Source organism: Sinocyclocheilus rhinocerous, unplaced genomic scaffold, assembly GCF_001515625.1.
Source record: "Sinocyclocheilus rhinocerous isolate Xijiao unplaced genomic scaffold, SAMN03320098_v1.1 scaffold1319, whole genome shotgun sequence".
Taxonomy (NCBI): Eukaryota; Metazoa; Chordata; class Actinopteri; order Cypriniformes; family Cyprinidae; genus Sinocyclocheilus; species Sinocyclocheilus rhinocerous.
In genome coordinates, this window is record NW_015650691.1 from 392,024 (window position 1) to 404,850 (window position 12,827).

At 36.1% G+C, this 12,827-nt stretch overlaps 1 protein-coding gene across 2 annotated transcripts in view; it reads left to right on the forward strand.

Moving 5' to 3' along the window:
• The window catches only part of LOC107712150 (adaptor related protein complex 2 subunit beta 1), a 48,545-nt gene that overhangs the window by 24,449 nt on the left and 11,269 nt on the right, over nt 1-12,827 (forward strand). For both annotated transcript variants that reach the window (XM_016517294.1, XM_016517295.1), the window contains 3 exons: nt 3,432-3,561; nt 6,305-6,389; nt 6,545-6,631. In XM_016517294.1, the coding sequence (XP_016372780.1) occupies nt 3,432-3,561; nt 6,305-6,389; nt 6,545-6,631 (302 nt within the window). The remainder of the gene's footprint in view (nt 1-3,431; nt 3,562-6,304; nt 6,390-6,544; nt 6,632-12,827) is intronic.

Here is a 12,827-nt window from a genome sequence, read left to right on the forward strand (position 1 = left end):
GTTAAGTGAATATGGCGGGGGGGGGTGGGCGGGTGCTGCATTTCAACATAACATAAGAACGCTACTGTCTTGTTTTTGGCATTGTAGGGAAACATGCTTGCAAACTTGACTTCTTTTTTTTTTTGTAGTCTACCTATCCATCTATCTTTGTCATTGTCATTTGACAGGTCTTGTCCGTAACGAATGTAGCATCAGTAAGTTGTTGGGTGTTTTTGGAGTCTTCGATTTTGGTTTCAAATAAACACTACGAATATAATCACAACTTCGATTTTCCTGTTGAACCCAATGTTACAGTCACTCTCCCATAGAGCGCAGATAAACGTCAAGCTTTGAATTAACTAAAGCTCAAGGGAAATGCTGATACGCAGGCCGTGATGCGGGCAAGTTTTACTCTTTCTTACACTAACTTTAAAAACACAAGGTTATCAGGAAAATCTCCCATCTTTTCCCAGTATCTTTCCTTACTTTTCTATATAATCTCCCAAAGGACTTTTGAAGAAGTGAAATGAGGCCTAGTCAGAGGTCAGAGCTACACAGCAGAGAAAGCCACAGGATTTCTCGGAGAAACATCTGAAGCATAAGGAAATTTAACATGATTATGACATTTTAATCAAATATTAAGATGTTATTGCAGTAAAGACATCTACTGTTACAAAAGATTTGTTTCAAATAAATGCTGTTCTTTTAATCTTTCTGTTAAAGGAGTAGTTCACTTCCAGAACAAAAATGTACAGATAATGTACTCACCCCCTTGTCATCCAAGATGTTCATGTCTTTCTTTCTTCATTCGTAAAGAAATTATGTTTTTTGAGCAAAACTTTTTAGGATTTCTCTCCATATAATGGACTTCTATTTAGTTCTCTTTAGTTAATTGAATTGGATTCCATTCACCAAATGAAGCACCATCTTGATCCAAGTATACCTTGTACAGGTGCATCTCAATAAATTAGAATGTCGTGGAAAAGTTCATTTATTTCAGTAATTCAACTCAAATTGTGAAACTCGTGTATTAAATAAATTCAGTGCACACAGACTGAAGTAGTTTAAGTCTTTGGTTCTTTTCATTGTGATGATTTTGGCTCACATTTAACAAAAACCCACCAATTTACTATCTCAACAAATTAGAATATGGTGACATGCCAATCAGCTAATCAACTCAAAACACCTGCAAAGGTTTCCTGAGCCTTCAAAATGGTCTCTTAGTTTGGTTCACTAGGCTACACAATCATGGGGAAGACTGCTGATCTGACAGTTGTCCAGAAGACAATCATTGACACCCTTCACAAGGAGGGTAGGCCACAAACATTCATTGCCAAAGAAGCTGGCTGTTCACAGAGTGCTGTATCTAAGCATGTTAACAGAAAGTTGAGTGGAAGGAAAAAGTGTGGAAGAAAAAGATGCACAACCAACCGAGAGAACCGCAGCCTTATGAGGATTGTCAAGCAAAATTGATTCAAGAATTTGAGTGAACTTCACAAGGAATGGACTGAGGCTGGGGTCAAGGCATCAAGAGCCACCACACACAGACGTGTCAAGGAATTTGGCTACAGTTGTCGTATTCCTCTTGTTAAGCCACTCCTGAACCACAGACAACGTCAGAGGCGTCTTACCTGGGCTAAGGAGAAGAAGAACTGGACTGTTGCCCAGTGGTCCAAAGTCCTCTTTTCAGATGAGAGCTACAATTCACTAAAAATGTTTTTTTTATTGGTCTTATGAAGTATTCTAATTTGTTGAGATAGTGAATTGGTGGGTTTTTGTTAAATGTGAGCCAAAATCATCACAATTAAAAGAACCAAAGACTTAAACTACTTCAGTCTGTGTGCATTGAATTTATTTAATACTGTAGTTGATGATGATTATTGTGGCAAATTTTCTTGTAACCATTTTATGGAATTAAGCTTTTAAATTTGTGTAATTGTTGATTTATATTAAATAATTCAAATATCTTTGGCTATATAATTGAATTTTATATATGTTATATTTTATAAATTAGAATATATAATTGTACGTAGAATTTGTGTTAATAGATTTTTAAATTTATATTGTGAAATATATTTTAATGACATTTAAAATACTCTACGATTAAAGGGGTGGCTCACTGTTTTTTTTCTAGGCTTGATTGTGTTTATGGGGTGCAGTCTAACATGTGTTAATGCTTTGTTTTTAAAAAAACGCATTATTTTTCACATAATTTACCTTTATTCCACACCGCTCTGTCCCTTCTCTGTGAAACGCATGGATCATTTCCTGCTTTTATGAAGCCCCGCCCTCAGAAATAGGCAATGGGCTCTGATTGGTTAGCTCAGAGCGTGTGCAGAGCAGGGGGACGCGAGGAACAGTATTAAGAACCGCTGCTTTAGAACATTGATTTTGAAACTTGTGAATCCATTAGAATCGTTAGAAGATAGAATCGCGATTCATATATGAATAGATGCACCTCTAGTTTTCTCTTCCTCTTCTCTAAAGCAGCGCAGCATGGCCTCGCCCCCTTTGCTGCCTTTTCCCGAGGGCGGGGTTTATCTGGGTTTGTTGCGTCACGAACCCGGGAAGTAACTTGTTGTAGTCCCTACCAGCTGTTTTTGTAGGCATTAAACTGCCAGAATTTTAAAAGATGATATCTCCGTTGCATTGAACTTTCAGCTTCGTAACTTTGCAGATATTGTTTATGCTCAGACAGCAACATTACACACTAACTAGCGTTAAAAAAGTGAAATGTCAATGAACCACCCCTTTAAAATATTCTTGGTCAGTAGGATTTAAAGGAAATTATTATTTTTACATAGCAAAGTTGCACTAGATTGGACAAAAGTGACATTTATAGTGTTCAAATAATTAATCAAAAATTACTAAAAAAGGAATCACCATTTTCACCAAAATACTAAGCTGTACAACTGTTTTCAATATGAATAATAATAAGAAATGTTTCTTGACTATTTGTTTAAATGTTTTCTGAGGTGTCATGTTTGCCATCACAGGAATACATTGTTTTAAAATGAATTAAAATAGAAAACAGTTTTAAATTGTGATGTTTCACAATGTTACTGTTTTTATATATTTTGTATAGTTTGTGTATTCAATGTTTTTATATATTCTTTTCCATTTATTTATTTTAGCCATAACAACAATAAAGAAATTCAATTACTAACAACTTCTGATGATAATTTTCTGCGAAGTTTAACAGTTGATCTGCTGTAATTAGATAATCTAAATATCTAATTAGATTTAGATGATTATTTTCACATAGCTCGCTGTTTAAACCATGAATAGTTTTTTTGAATCCTAAAAGTTATTGGCCACATAGCCAGGAACTTTAATTTTTGCTCTTGTTGCCAAATGTTAATTTGCCTTTCCTGTAACTGACACATGACGTAGAGCAATTAGAGACTATGTACATATGTTTTATTGTCTTTGTTTTTTTGTTGTGTCTTTAGTTTTGGAGTGATCCCCACCACACCTCTCGCCATGCACACTCCACTGATGCCCAGCCAGAGCATCGACATCTCCCTCCCTCTCAACACCATCGGCCCCGTGATGAAAATGGACCCACTCAACAACCTACAGGTACAATGCATTATTGCCTTTTGCTGTGTATTTTTATGTCCTTTCTTTGCATTACTCATCCCACAGGAAATAACACATTACAAATATGCGGTTAATGTTCAAATGACATCTCTGTGTATCCAAACCTCCGAACTCTCATCTGCACATCACGCACGATTGAGTCAGTCGTCCCCACGTGCTTCATTAGTTACTGAGATCATTTGTGTGAACAGCGGCTGCAAAACATTCAATTTCATGCCTTTAAAACACTCTAGATAATGAGTACTTGCCCACGGCATCTAGTCTACTAATGCAGATAATCAATCAGATACAAATGTCATTATGAATCATCATCGTTTCATATGATTTATATCGACATGTTTCTGCCTCATTACTTTTACACCAGTGTGACGGTTTATCTTCAGATGGACGTCCAACAGTGTTTGCTCCAACTGTTCCTTCCTTTAGAATTCATTTACACCATGATGTCCCAGCATATTTCCTCCTCCACCTCTATTTTCTGCCTGTGACATCCTGCTGGGTTGCTCTCTTTGCTTCATGTGCCCCCTGTTTAAAGATCACCTTCTGTGACTTTTCTCCTCTTCACTGTTGTTAGTGTCAAGCATCTGGGTATTCAGTATTAAAATGAGCTGCCTGCAGAGTGTTTATGATTTGTGTTAATGAGTTCAGCTTTCTCATGAGCTCAAGAGTCATCACTGTAAACAGCAACTGAATGACCTTTGAGTGGCCGGGAGATGCTATGACCTGACCATGTCCAAGTTAATTAAACGGGTGTATTTAATATCGTCCTGTCATCTCAAACCTGTACCAGTTTCTTTCTTCTGTGGAACACAAAAAGATGCATTTTGCCGAGTGTAGCAGCCGCCTTTTTCTGGAAAATTTTAAGTTGGCATAAAATAAAAATTCAACATCTCTATTTTGTACATGCATGTTATAGATTATTCTGAATGATTCATCCAAGTATATATATATATATATATATATATATTTACATACATGTAATGTGAATATGTATAGACATATATGACATATATGGGCTTTTAGGAATACTTCATTGTGCTTTAAGCTTGACTTCAATGCTCTGCCATGACGCTTTAAGCTTTAAGCTGAAAATCTTTTAAGGACTTCCACATTTACGCTCCGTTTCCAAACAGTTAAAATGACAAATAAATGCATACTCTGAAAGCGCTCCACAAGACATGTGAGATTATATTACTGGATGCTCGAAATTGAACGGGAGAATGCACGTTTTAAACTGCTTATTGTACAGGTTAAGTTAATCGGCGTTCTAATCTAATGCGCTGCTGCATTGTAACGCACACACATTACAGACAGTAGCTCTATCATCACGCGCAGATCGCGCGTGCACAGAATAATTCAGCGCGGAAATGTATTGTCAACACTGTTCTGTGATTTCTCAATAAAATAGCTTTGAAACTGAAAAGTTCAAGCATATATTTCTTAATAACTAAATCCCACAGCTACACTTCTTGTAGAAAGACGCTGCCAGGTAGAATTAATTCAGACACGCAATGGCTCTCACTAATGCATTCATATGAATGTAATCTTTGCTGTGCTACTTTATCTGTATTCTGATTTAGAACGAGCAGAAATCTGTGAGAAATATAAAGACCCAAAGACAAAAGAACTGTTAAAAATGAGCTGTTATAGGAGCAATAGCCATGTGGGCAGCGCTGTGTCATATGCCATAGTTGTGCACAAGGTGTTCGAGTCTCAGCAGTATAACCAAAAATGAAAATTTGCTAAAATGTACTCACACTCAGGTCATTGAAGATGTAGATAACTTTGTTTTTTCATCTGAACAGATTTGGGGAAATTTAGCATTCAGTAAATGGGTGCCATCAGTCCAAAACAGCTGGTAAAAGCATCACAATAATCCACAAGTAATCCACACGACTCCAGTCAATCTATTAACGTCTTGAGAAGTGAAAAGCTGCAAGAAATAAATCCATCGTTAAGGTGTTTTAACTTTAAACGTTCACTTCTGTCCAAAATAGGAGTTCGTAATTCATAATAATAATAATAAAAAGTCCATCCTCTTCTCACATCAAAATCCAGTGCCATATTTGTTTAAGACTGCGCTTTTATGAATTGTGGACTCCTTTTGGAAGAAACCGTTTGAAGTTAAAACAGTTTAAAGATGGATTTGTTTCCTACAAGCACTCAGATTTTCACTTCACAAGATGTTAATAGATGGCCTGGAGTCAATTACTTGTGGATTATTATGTTGTTTTATGATGTTTCTGACGGCACCCATTCACTGCAAGTGAGCAAGTGATGTAATGCTAAATTTTTCCAATTCTGTTCCAATGAAGAAACAAACTCATCTACATCTTGTGCGGCCTGGGGGTGGGCAAATTTTCATTTTTGGGTGAACTATTTTTAAAACTAGAGTTGCAAAAATGTGGAAAATTTCCAGTAAATTTCGGAAATATTCCAGAAATTTTGGAAACTTTCCAGGATTTTTTTTGAATATTCCAAGGATTTTTTGAAAGTTTCCGGAAATGTTCCACCCCTTTGCAACCCTATTTAAAACCAATCCACATTTTTTCCTTAATTAGAAAAAATAAAAAAAATAAATAAAAAAAATGCAACGGAAAGCTCTTTTTCCATTTGGTGAATAAGGACAGCATCAAAATGCAGTCGGGCTGCAGAGACGTTTTAGACCCTTATACAGTGAAGTATATTTAAAAGTCTGACCACTCAACCTTTCTCACCCCAGGTGGCTGTGAAAAACAATATTGATGTCTTCTACTTCAGCACGCTGATCCCTCTCAGCGTCTTCTTCGTGGAGGATGGCAAAATGGGTACAAGCACTATGCGCACACATGCTCAATCTAAAAACAGTTTCACACTGAGGTTTAATAAAAGAGTGGATTGATTGGATGTAACTAGGATTGAACACACTTTAGACACTGACTGGCTAATCCCACGTGATAATCTTTAAACTTTTCTTCAACAGAGCGTCAGGTGTTCTTGGCCACATGGAAGGACATCCCAAATGAGAATGAGCTGCAATACCAGATCAAAGACTGCCACTTAAATGCAGGTGAGATCATCTAGCCCTCAACATGCATGACTCGTGAGTTTGTTTTAGAGGGGTTTTGTGATGTATGGATCAGTGGTCATTGAATCAGAGGCGGATAGAATAGAGGAAAGCTTACAAATAGCAGGGTAACAGCAAAGGATCTGTTTGCCAGAGCGCACATACCTCTTTCTAGTTTGGGCTCTGCCCGTATCCAAACTGGCACCTGATAGAGATAGCTGCAACCTGCTACAGTGTGTCTGCTTGAAAAACACCCCCATTTTTTTCATAACACGGATACTAAAAGCCAGTTTATTTTCCTTAGAACAATATCTTAATAGAGAAACTAACTTCTTAGTTTCTGCATTCTAACGGGTGATTACAAATCATGAAACAGGTTTATGTTCCCTGACTTGGCACACTGCAGATGTAAATTTATTCATTAATAAAAACGGTAACATCTGTAAAAAATCGCAACAGCCTCATATTTTTAGGGTAAAGTTAGGAGTTAGGACTCTAATTGGAATATAATTAACCATTGGTTAATTATTGGACATCTACAGTATCACACAATTAGATCATGATAACCAAAGGTAAAACCACACAAAGCACCTCACTACCATGGTAAATGTAACTATATGGTTTGGTTTCTACAGTATTTGTATGAAAGCAGCCTAAATATATTTAGTATAAACAAATGCACAAATGCTATAGTTTAATAACAACCATTAGTCCTTTAATACATTTAATGTACGTCTACATTAATATAATACAATTCCATATGTATATCTCGTATTTCAGCTACAATACCATGGTGCAGTTAGTGTTAATACAGTAAATCCATGGTAAATCCATGTAAAAGCCCTCTAATGGAATTGTTCATGGCACAGTGTTTCTCATGTTTGTCAGTGCTGTTGAGAATGTCAGCACTGTTGCATTTGGCTTTAAACTAAATCACAGAGACATTTGTGTTCTTCGCTGAATTCGAGTGCTTCTTAAAATTGATTGCTATAAATTTTGTTTGTTTAATTTTGTTTGTTTGTTTAATATTTAATTAATTTTGATATCAAAGGGTATATTTTTGGATATATTTTGATTCTGATATAGTGTTGTGTGTGTGTGTGTGTGTGTGTGTGTGTGTATATATATATATATATATATATTAGGGCTGTCTGTCGATTACTATTTTAATTAGTTAAAAATAACACAATTAAAATTAATGCACAGGCCCCGCCCCATCTTACATTTCATACAGTTGATTGTTGACAAATATAATGCAGGGCACGATTACAATTTTTAATTTAATTAATTACATGATGTCGATTAAATAAATTTGACTGTGAAAATACCCACAAAAGATTATTTAAACGTATTTTTGTGTTAAATTAGAAAGTATCAAGTAGACATTACAAATTGTAGCTTTAGAAAGAAATATTTTATTTAATTCAACATAAAATTAATTACACAAACATTTAGGCTACAACATCCTAACATAAACTTTGGAACATAAAAGAAGATAATTTAAGAAACATCTCAGTATTTTTTGTTCATACAGTGAAAGTCATTGGTAACTAAAACAGCTTTGTTAACAACAGTCTTCAAAATACCTTCTTTTGTGTTCCACAAAAGAAAGGATTGAAACAACATTCTCTAATTAATGACAGAATTTAAATTTTTTGGGTGAACTATCCCTTTAATGTTTTTTTATGAAATGATACTCTAAATAAGAAACTAAATCTGCCAGCAGGTGGCGGTAAATATCTTCATTCGATTTGTTCAAACAGCTGATTCGTTCAGGAATTAAGTAAATGGCTCTCTTTATGAATGGGCCTTTGAATCATTGATTCACACGATTCGTTCAAAACGCGGATTCATTCAGAAACTAAACACTGCTGTGTTGCTCAGAGATGCAAAACAATTCTGCTATGGCTTTAAAGGTAATATGTTCTCTGCAAAATTGAGCAAAAACATAACATTGTGTTTAAAATATAACACGATATCAACTTCTTATTTATTAAACTGTTGTATAAAATCACATGTAAACTCGTGATATTCAGGACAAAATCAGCACTCGTGTAATACTGCTCTCCCTGTGATATCGTATGATATATAAATATGTGACAACTCATACAGGCATTTTTTGCACCGATATTTTGAATTTTAGGGCATAACTGCATTTATGGAGTTATGGCCCTGCATCATATTTGTCAACAGTCAACTGTATGAAATATAAGATGACGTACAGGTCTGTGGGCGTGAAATTCAGTGCAGTCCTGTATCTTGATACGTATCGCATCGTGGCATCTGTATCGTGATACGTATCGTATCGTGACTTTGCTGGTGATACACAGCCCTAGTATGCATCACATTTTCCTAAAAAAACATTAAGCAGCACAACTTTTTCAGCGTTGATAATAAGAAATGTTTCTTGGGGTTCAATTATATATGAGCAATATCACACGAGTTGAATAATATTATTTAATAAACACAACAACAACAGCCATCATAAAAGTTGCTAGGCAATTCAGTCAAAAGTACAAAGGCAGCGCTCTGATATACAGCATTGAATTTACATAAAATATAACGTGATGAGATTTTGCCCTCAACTATTTGCTCTGGAACAAATTATAGATTAATGAGACCAAAGACTGCCCGTTAGATTTACCCAAAACAAACAAGTACATTCTCGCCTTAAAAACTCTTAAAGCTACTTTTCGTGTCACAAAAACAGTATTATTTTTTTAATCATCGCCATGACACTCGCTGTGAGAAATACTGTTCTGTTATTACTATAATATCACACTCTTATCAGCCAATCAAATTCAAGGACCAAAAAGAACTGTTGTGTAAATATAATTTGATATACATATATATCTGGGAATGGTTCACAAATTTTATTCAGTATAAGACATGACAATGTAATACATTCTAATCTTACTATTATGTTTTTTTTACACTCCTTGTATTACAGTTTGCACAGGCCTAATTATAGTCACAGACAGTGTTGAATAGCATACATTATTGATTTATGACTGTGACTTCATGATGCTCTGATATTAAGCCAACAATTGAATTGTTTGCTTGAAGCTTTATTACACAACATCCTCTGCACAGTTTGAGATTTCAAATTTTAAAAAAAATAACAGAAAGACTCTCTTGACTCCAAAGTAAGAAAAAAAGAGTTCCCACCATTCTGTTATTATTCATACTTAATTATTTAGTCTGGTGGCAATGTTAAAATGTTGTGGAACGTGGCGGGTTGTGCACAGACTCTGACAGAGCTGGTTTATTTCAAGGCTTATCAGCTCGCTATTTGTATTCATCAACCTGGAGCCAATTTGAGCATACAGACACAGACGTGTGGGGTGGAGGAGCGCCGAACACAGGACCAGCACAGAGAGCCTGTTTCACTCTCTGGAATTATTGATCAGATGCCCAGAGGTGCCTTAATCACCAGACGTCAGACAATCTCACTTTCACTGCTTTCATCTGCTCTCATTTTAGCAAGCACACACACGGCACACAGATGCACGGTTTTATCCAGCCGTATAAAGTGTTTGTGATCTGATCTTCACATGTAGTTCATGCAAAAACAGCAGTAGTTTGACAAATCCAGGCTTTGATCTCCCGCCCCCCTTCCTCTGATGCCTTGTTTTGGGAGGAGAAACCATGCAGTTCGGTTTCAGTCGTGTTTATTAGTATGTAGAGAATAATCGATTGGCTCTTGCTTGCCATGACTTGAATAACAATGTGAATGTAATGGAGCGCACAAATGAGGGCAGGCTATAACAGAATGCCTTTTCCCACACCGTGTCCATTGCTGTTATTTGTAAAGGACTGAATGTTTTCTCGTAGAATTGAATTAGTCGGAAGGTGTTTGTCGTTTTGTTGTTGTTGAGACTGGCTGATTTGTTCTTTATCAGGATGCAGTCGCAGTTCTCGAGTCCAGGAGGATAAGATAAGATCCTCGTGTCCGTGGATCAACAGATTCCTAATTATGAATAATTTCAGCACTTAATTCAGCAGAAAATAAACATCACTAATTAGTTTTCAGCGTTAATGTTTTACAACCGTTTACAAACCTCATTGATATGCTGCAGAATTGCTGCCTGTACATGAACGTTACAAAGATTAAGAATAATTTCATTGCTTCAAACAGGTTCTCATCTTTGGTGTGGACAGGACGTTCTAATTCTTTACAATTATGAATGCATTTATTTTGAACTTTTTGAATATCAGCTGACACTGATATCACTAGACCAATTCAAAATTTAGATATTTGTCATTTTGAACAATTGTTGTTAACATCACTGCCAGTTGTAAGTGATAAAAGTGCAATTATACCCATACAAAGATATGTTGGACTTAAATTGTCCAGACGTTTGAGGTCAGTAAGATCTTTTGCCATTTTTGAAAGAAGCCTCTTATCTTCACTGTATTTGATTACAAATACAGTAAAAACTGTAATATTGTGAAATATTGCAATTTAAAATAAATGTTTTTTTAGTATGTTTAAAATGCTGATTTGGTGCTCAAGAAACATTTATTATATTTATTATCAGTGTTGAAAACTGTTGTCACAATTATATTCTAACATTTTGTGCCAGTTATGTATTCAAATTGTTTGCAAAAACTGAGATGATCATTCTTGCTGCAAGATGTGACAGCAATGACATCTGTTACATTACACTCATATTTTGTGGTGCTTATTGAGACAAGTATCACCAAAGCTGTTTTTCATATTTTGGTTGAGGGTTTGTTGAAATCCCTAACCCAGAGTAATCAACATTAGCCTGTAACTCACTACAGTTGTGAATGATACCTCAAGTCACGTGGCTTTGTTGAGGAGAGATGTGCTATTACTTTTCTAAGCGGTTAGACATGCAGTTGTCATCTGGCAGGTGATAAAATGGGTGAAAATATCCCATAATTGGCTGAAATATCACAGAGATGCAGGTGGACTCTTCAGCAGCCACATAGCAATGTGCTAAAAGTCATTTCATACACTTAAGCAAGCACATAGCAATGCCTTGGCAGCCACCCACAAAACCCTAGCATTGTAGTGGCATGTTTTGCATTTTCTTTAGAAAATTTGTATTAATATTGCACTGTATCCCTCCTAATCCGCCTCACTCTCCTGTCATGAGCAGCTCTGTGTGTGTGCTGTGTATTGTGAAGGCAGACTCACAGGATTGACGGCAGTAGTGTGAACTGGAGTGAGTCACAGCACGCTCCACATGTTGCTAACACCAGCTGTCATCACCTGATTCTGTGGCTTATATAACACACACTGACTGCCACTTCGGACCTCCCTCTCTCTGTGTCTAAATGTTTTCCATCTTCTTTGTCCGTCACCCTTATGGCTTTTTATTTCCCCAATCCATCTCTCTCCCTCTTCAAACACTTCATTGCGTTTTATTGTGCCCCTTTACTTTGCTCTTGCGTCCTTGTCTTTCAGCGCATGTCTATCTCTGTTGCCAAGGGTTTCATCATTCCCTCTCTCTCGTTCCATGCCGTCCAGTGCTCCCAAAATGCAATGATACGGCTCAAGAGTGATTTATTCCAGAGCAGCATCCCTCAGGAGTAGGGGTTGACCGATATGTGTTTTTCAGGGCAGATGCCGATACCGATTATTACAGACCAAGTAGACCGATAACCGATATATATGTCTGGTGTAAAAATTAAAATTAATGTCAAAATGAAGAATAACAAGGGTTCTGACAAAAACTCCCTTCACTGGTGTTAGTTGTACTTCTTACTCTTGTCTTCTTCCGTGCATCCATCTACAATAAGGGTAATATAAAGAGAGAGTTAAAAGTGGGGCCACTGTATGCTTCATGATTAAGCCTATGAATACTGTACTACAGCTAAACAGCTTGGGGAAATGTAAGTATTTGGCTTCAATAATTTACATGTTAGAAATGTATGTGTAATAGCATAACCTCTCATAATTCTTCATTGATTCTTTTCTGATGACTAAATCATAACCTACAAGAGGTGACTGTTCAATTCATCATCTAATGCACATCAATGGATTAACTTAAAAAAATGTATATAATAAGTGTAAATAATTAAATTGTCTTCATAGCTCCATTGTAGAAGTTGTTAAGAAGACCGCAACTATTTTAATGAAACTATAACACTAATAGCCTATTTTAGGCAAACTTGGTTCAAAAGCCTATTGAAATGTCTCAATTTTTGTCATCCTAATCTTAGCCTA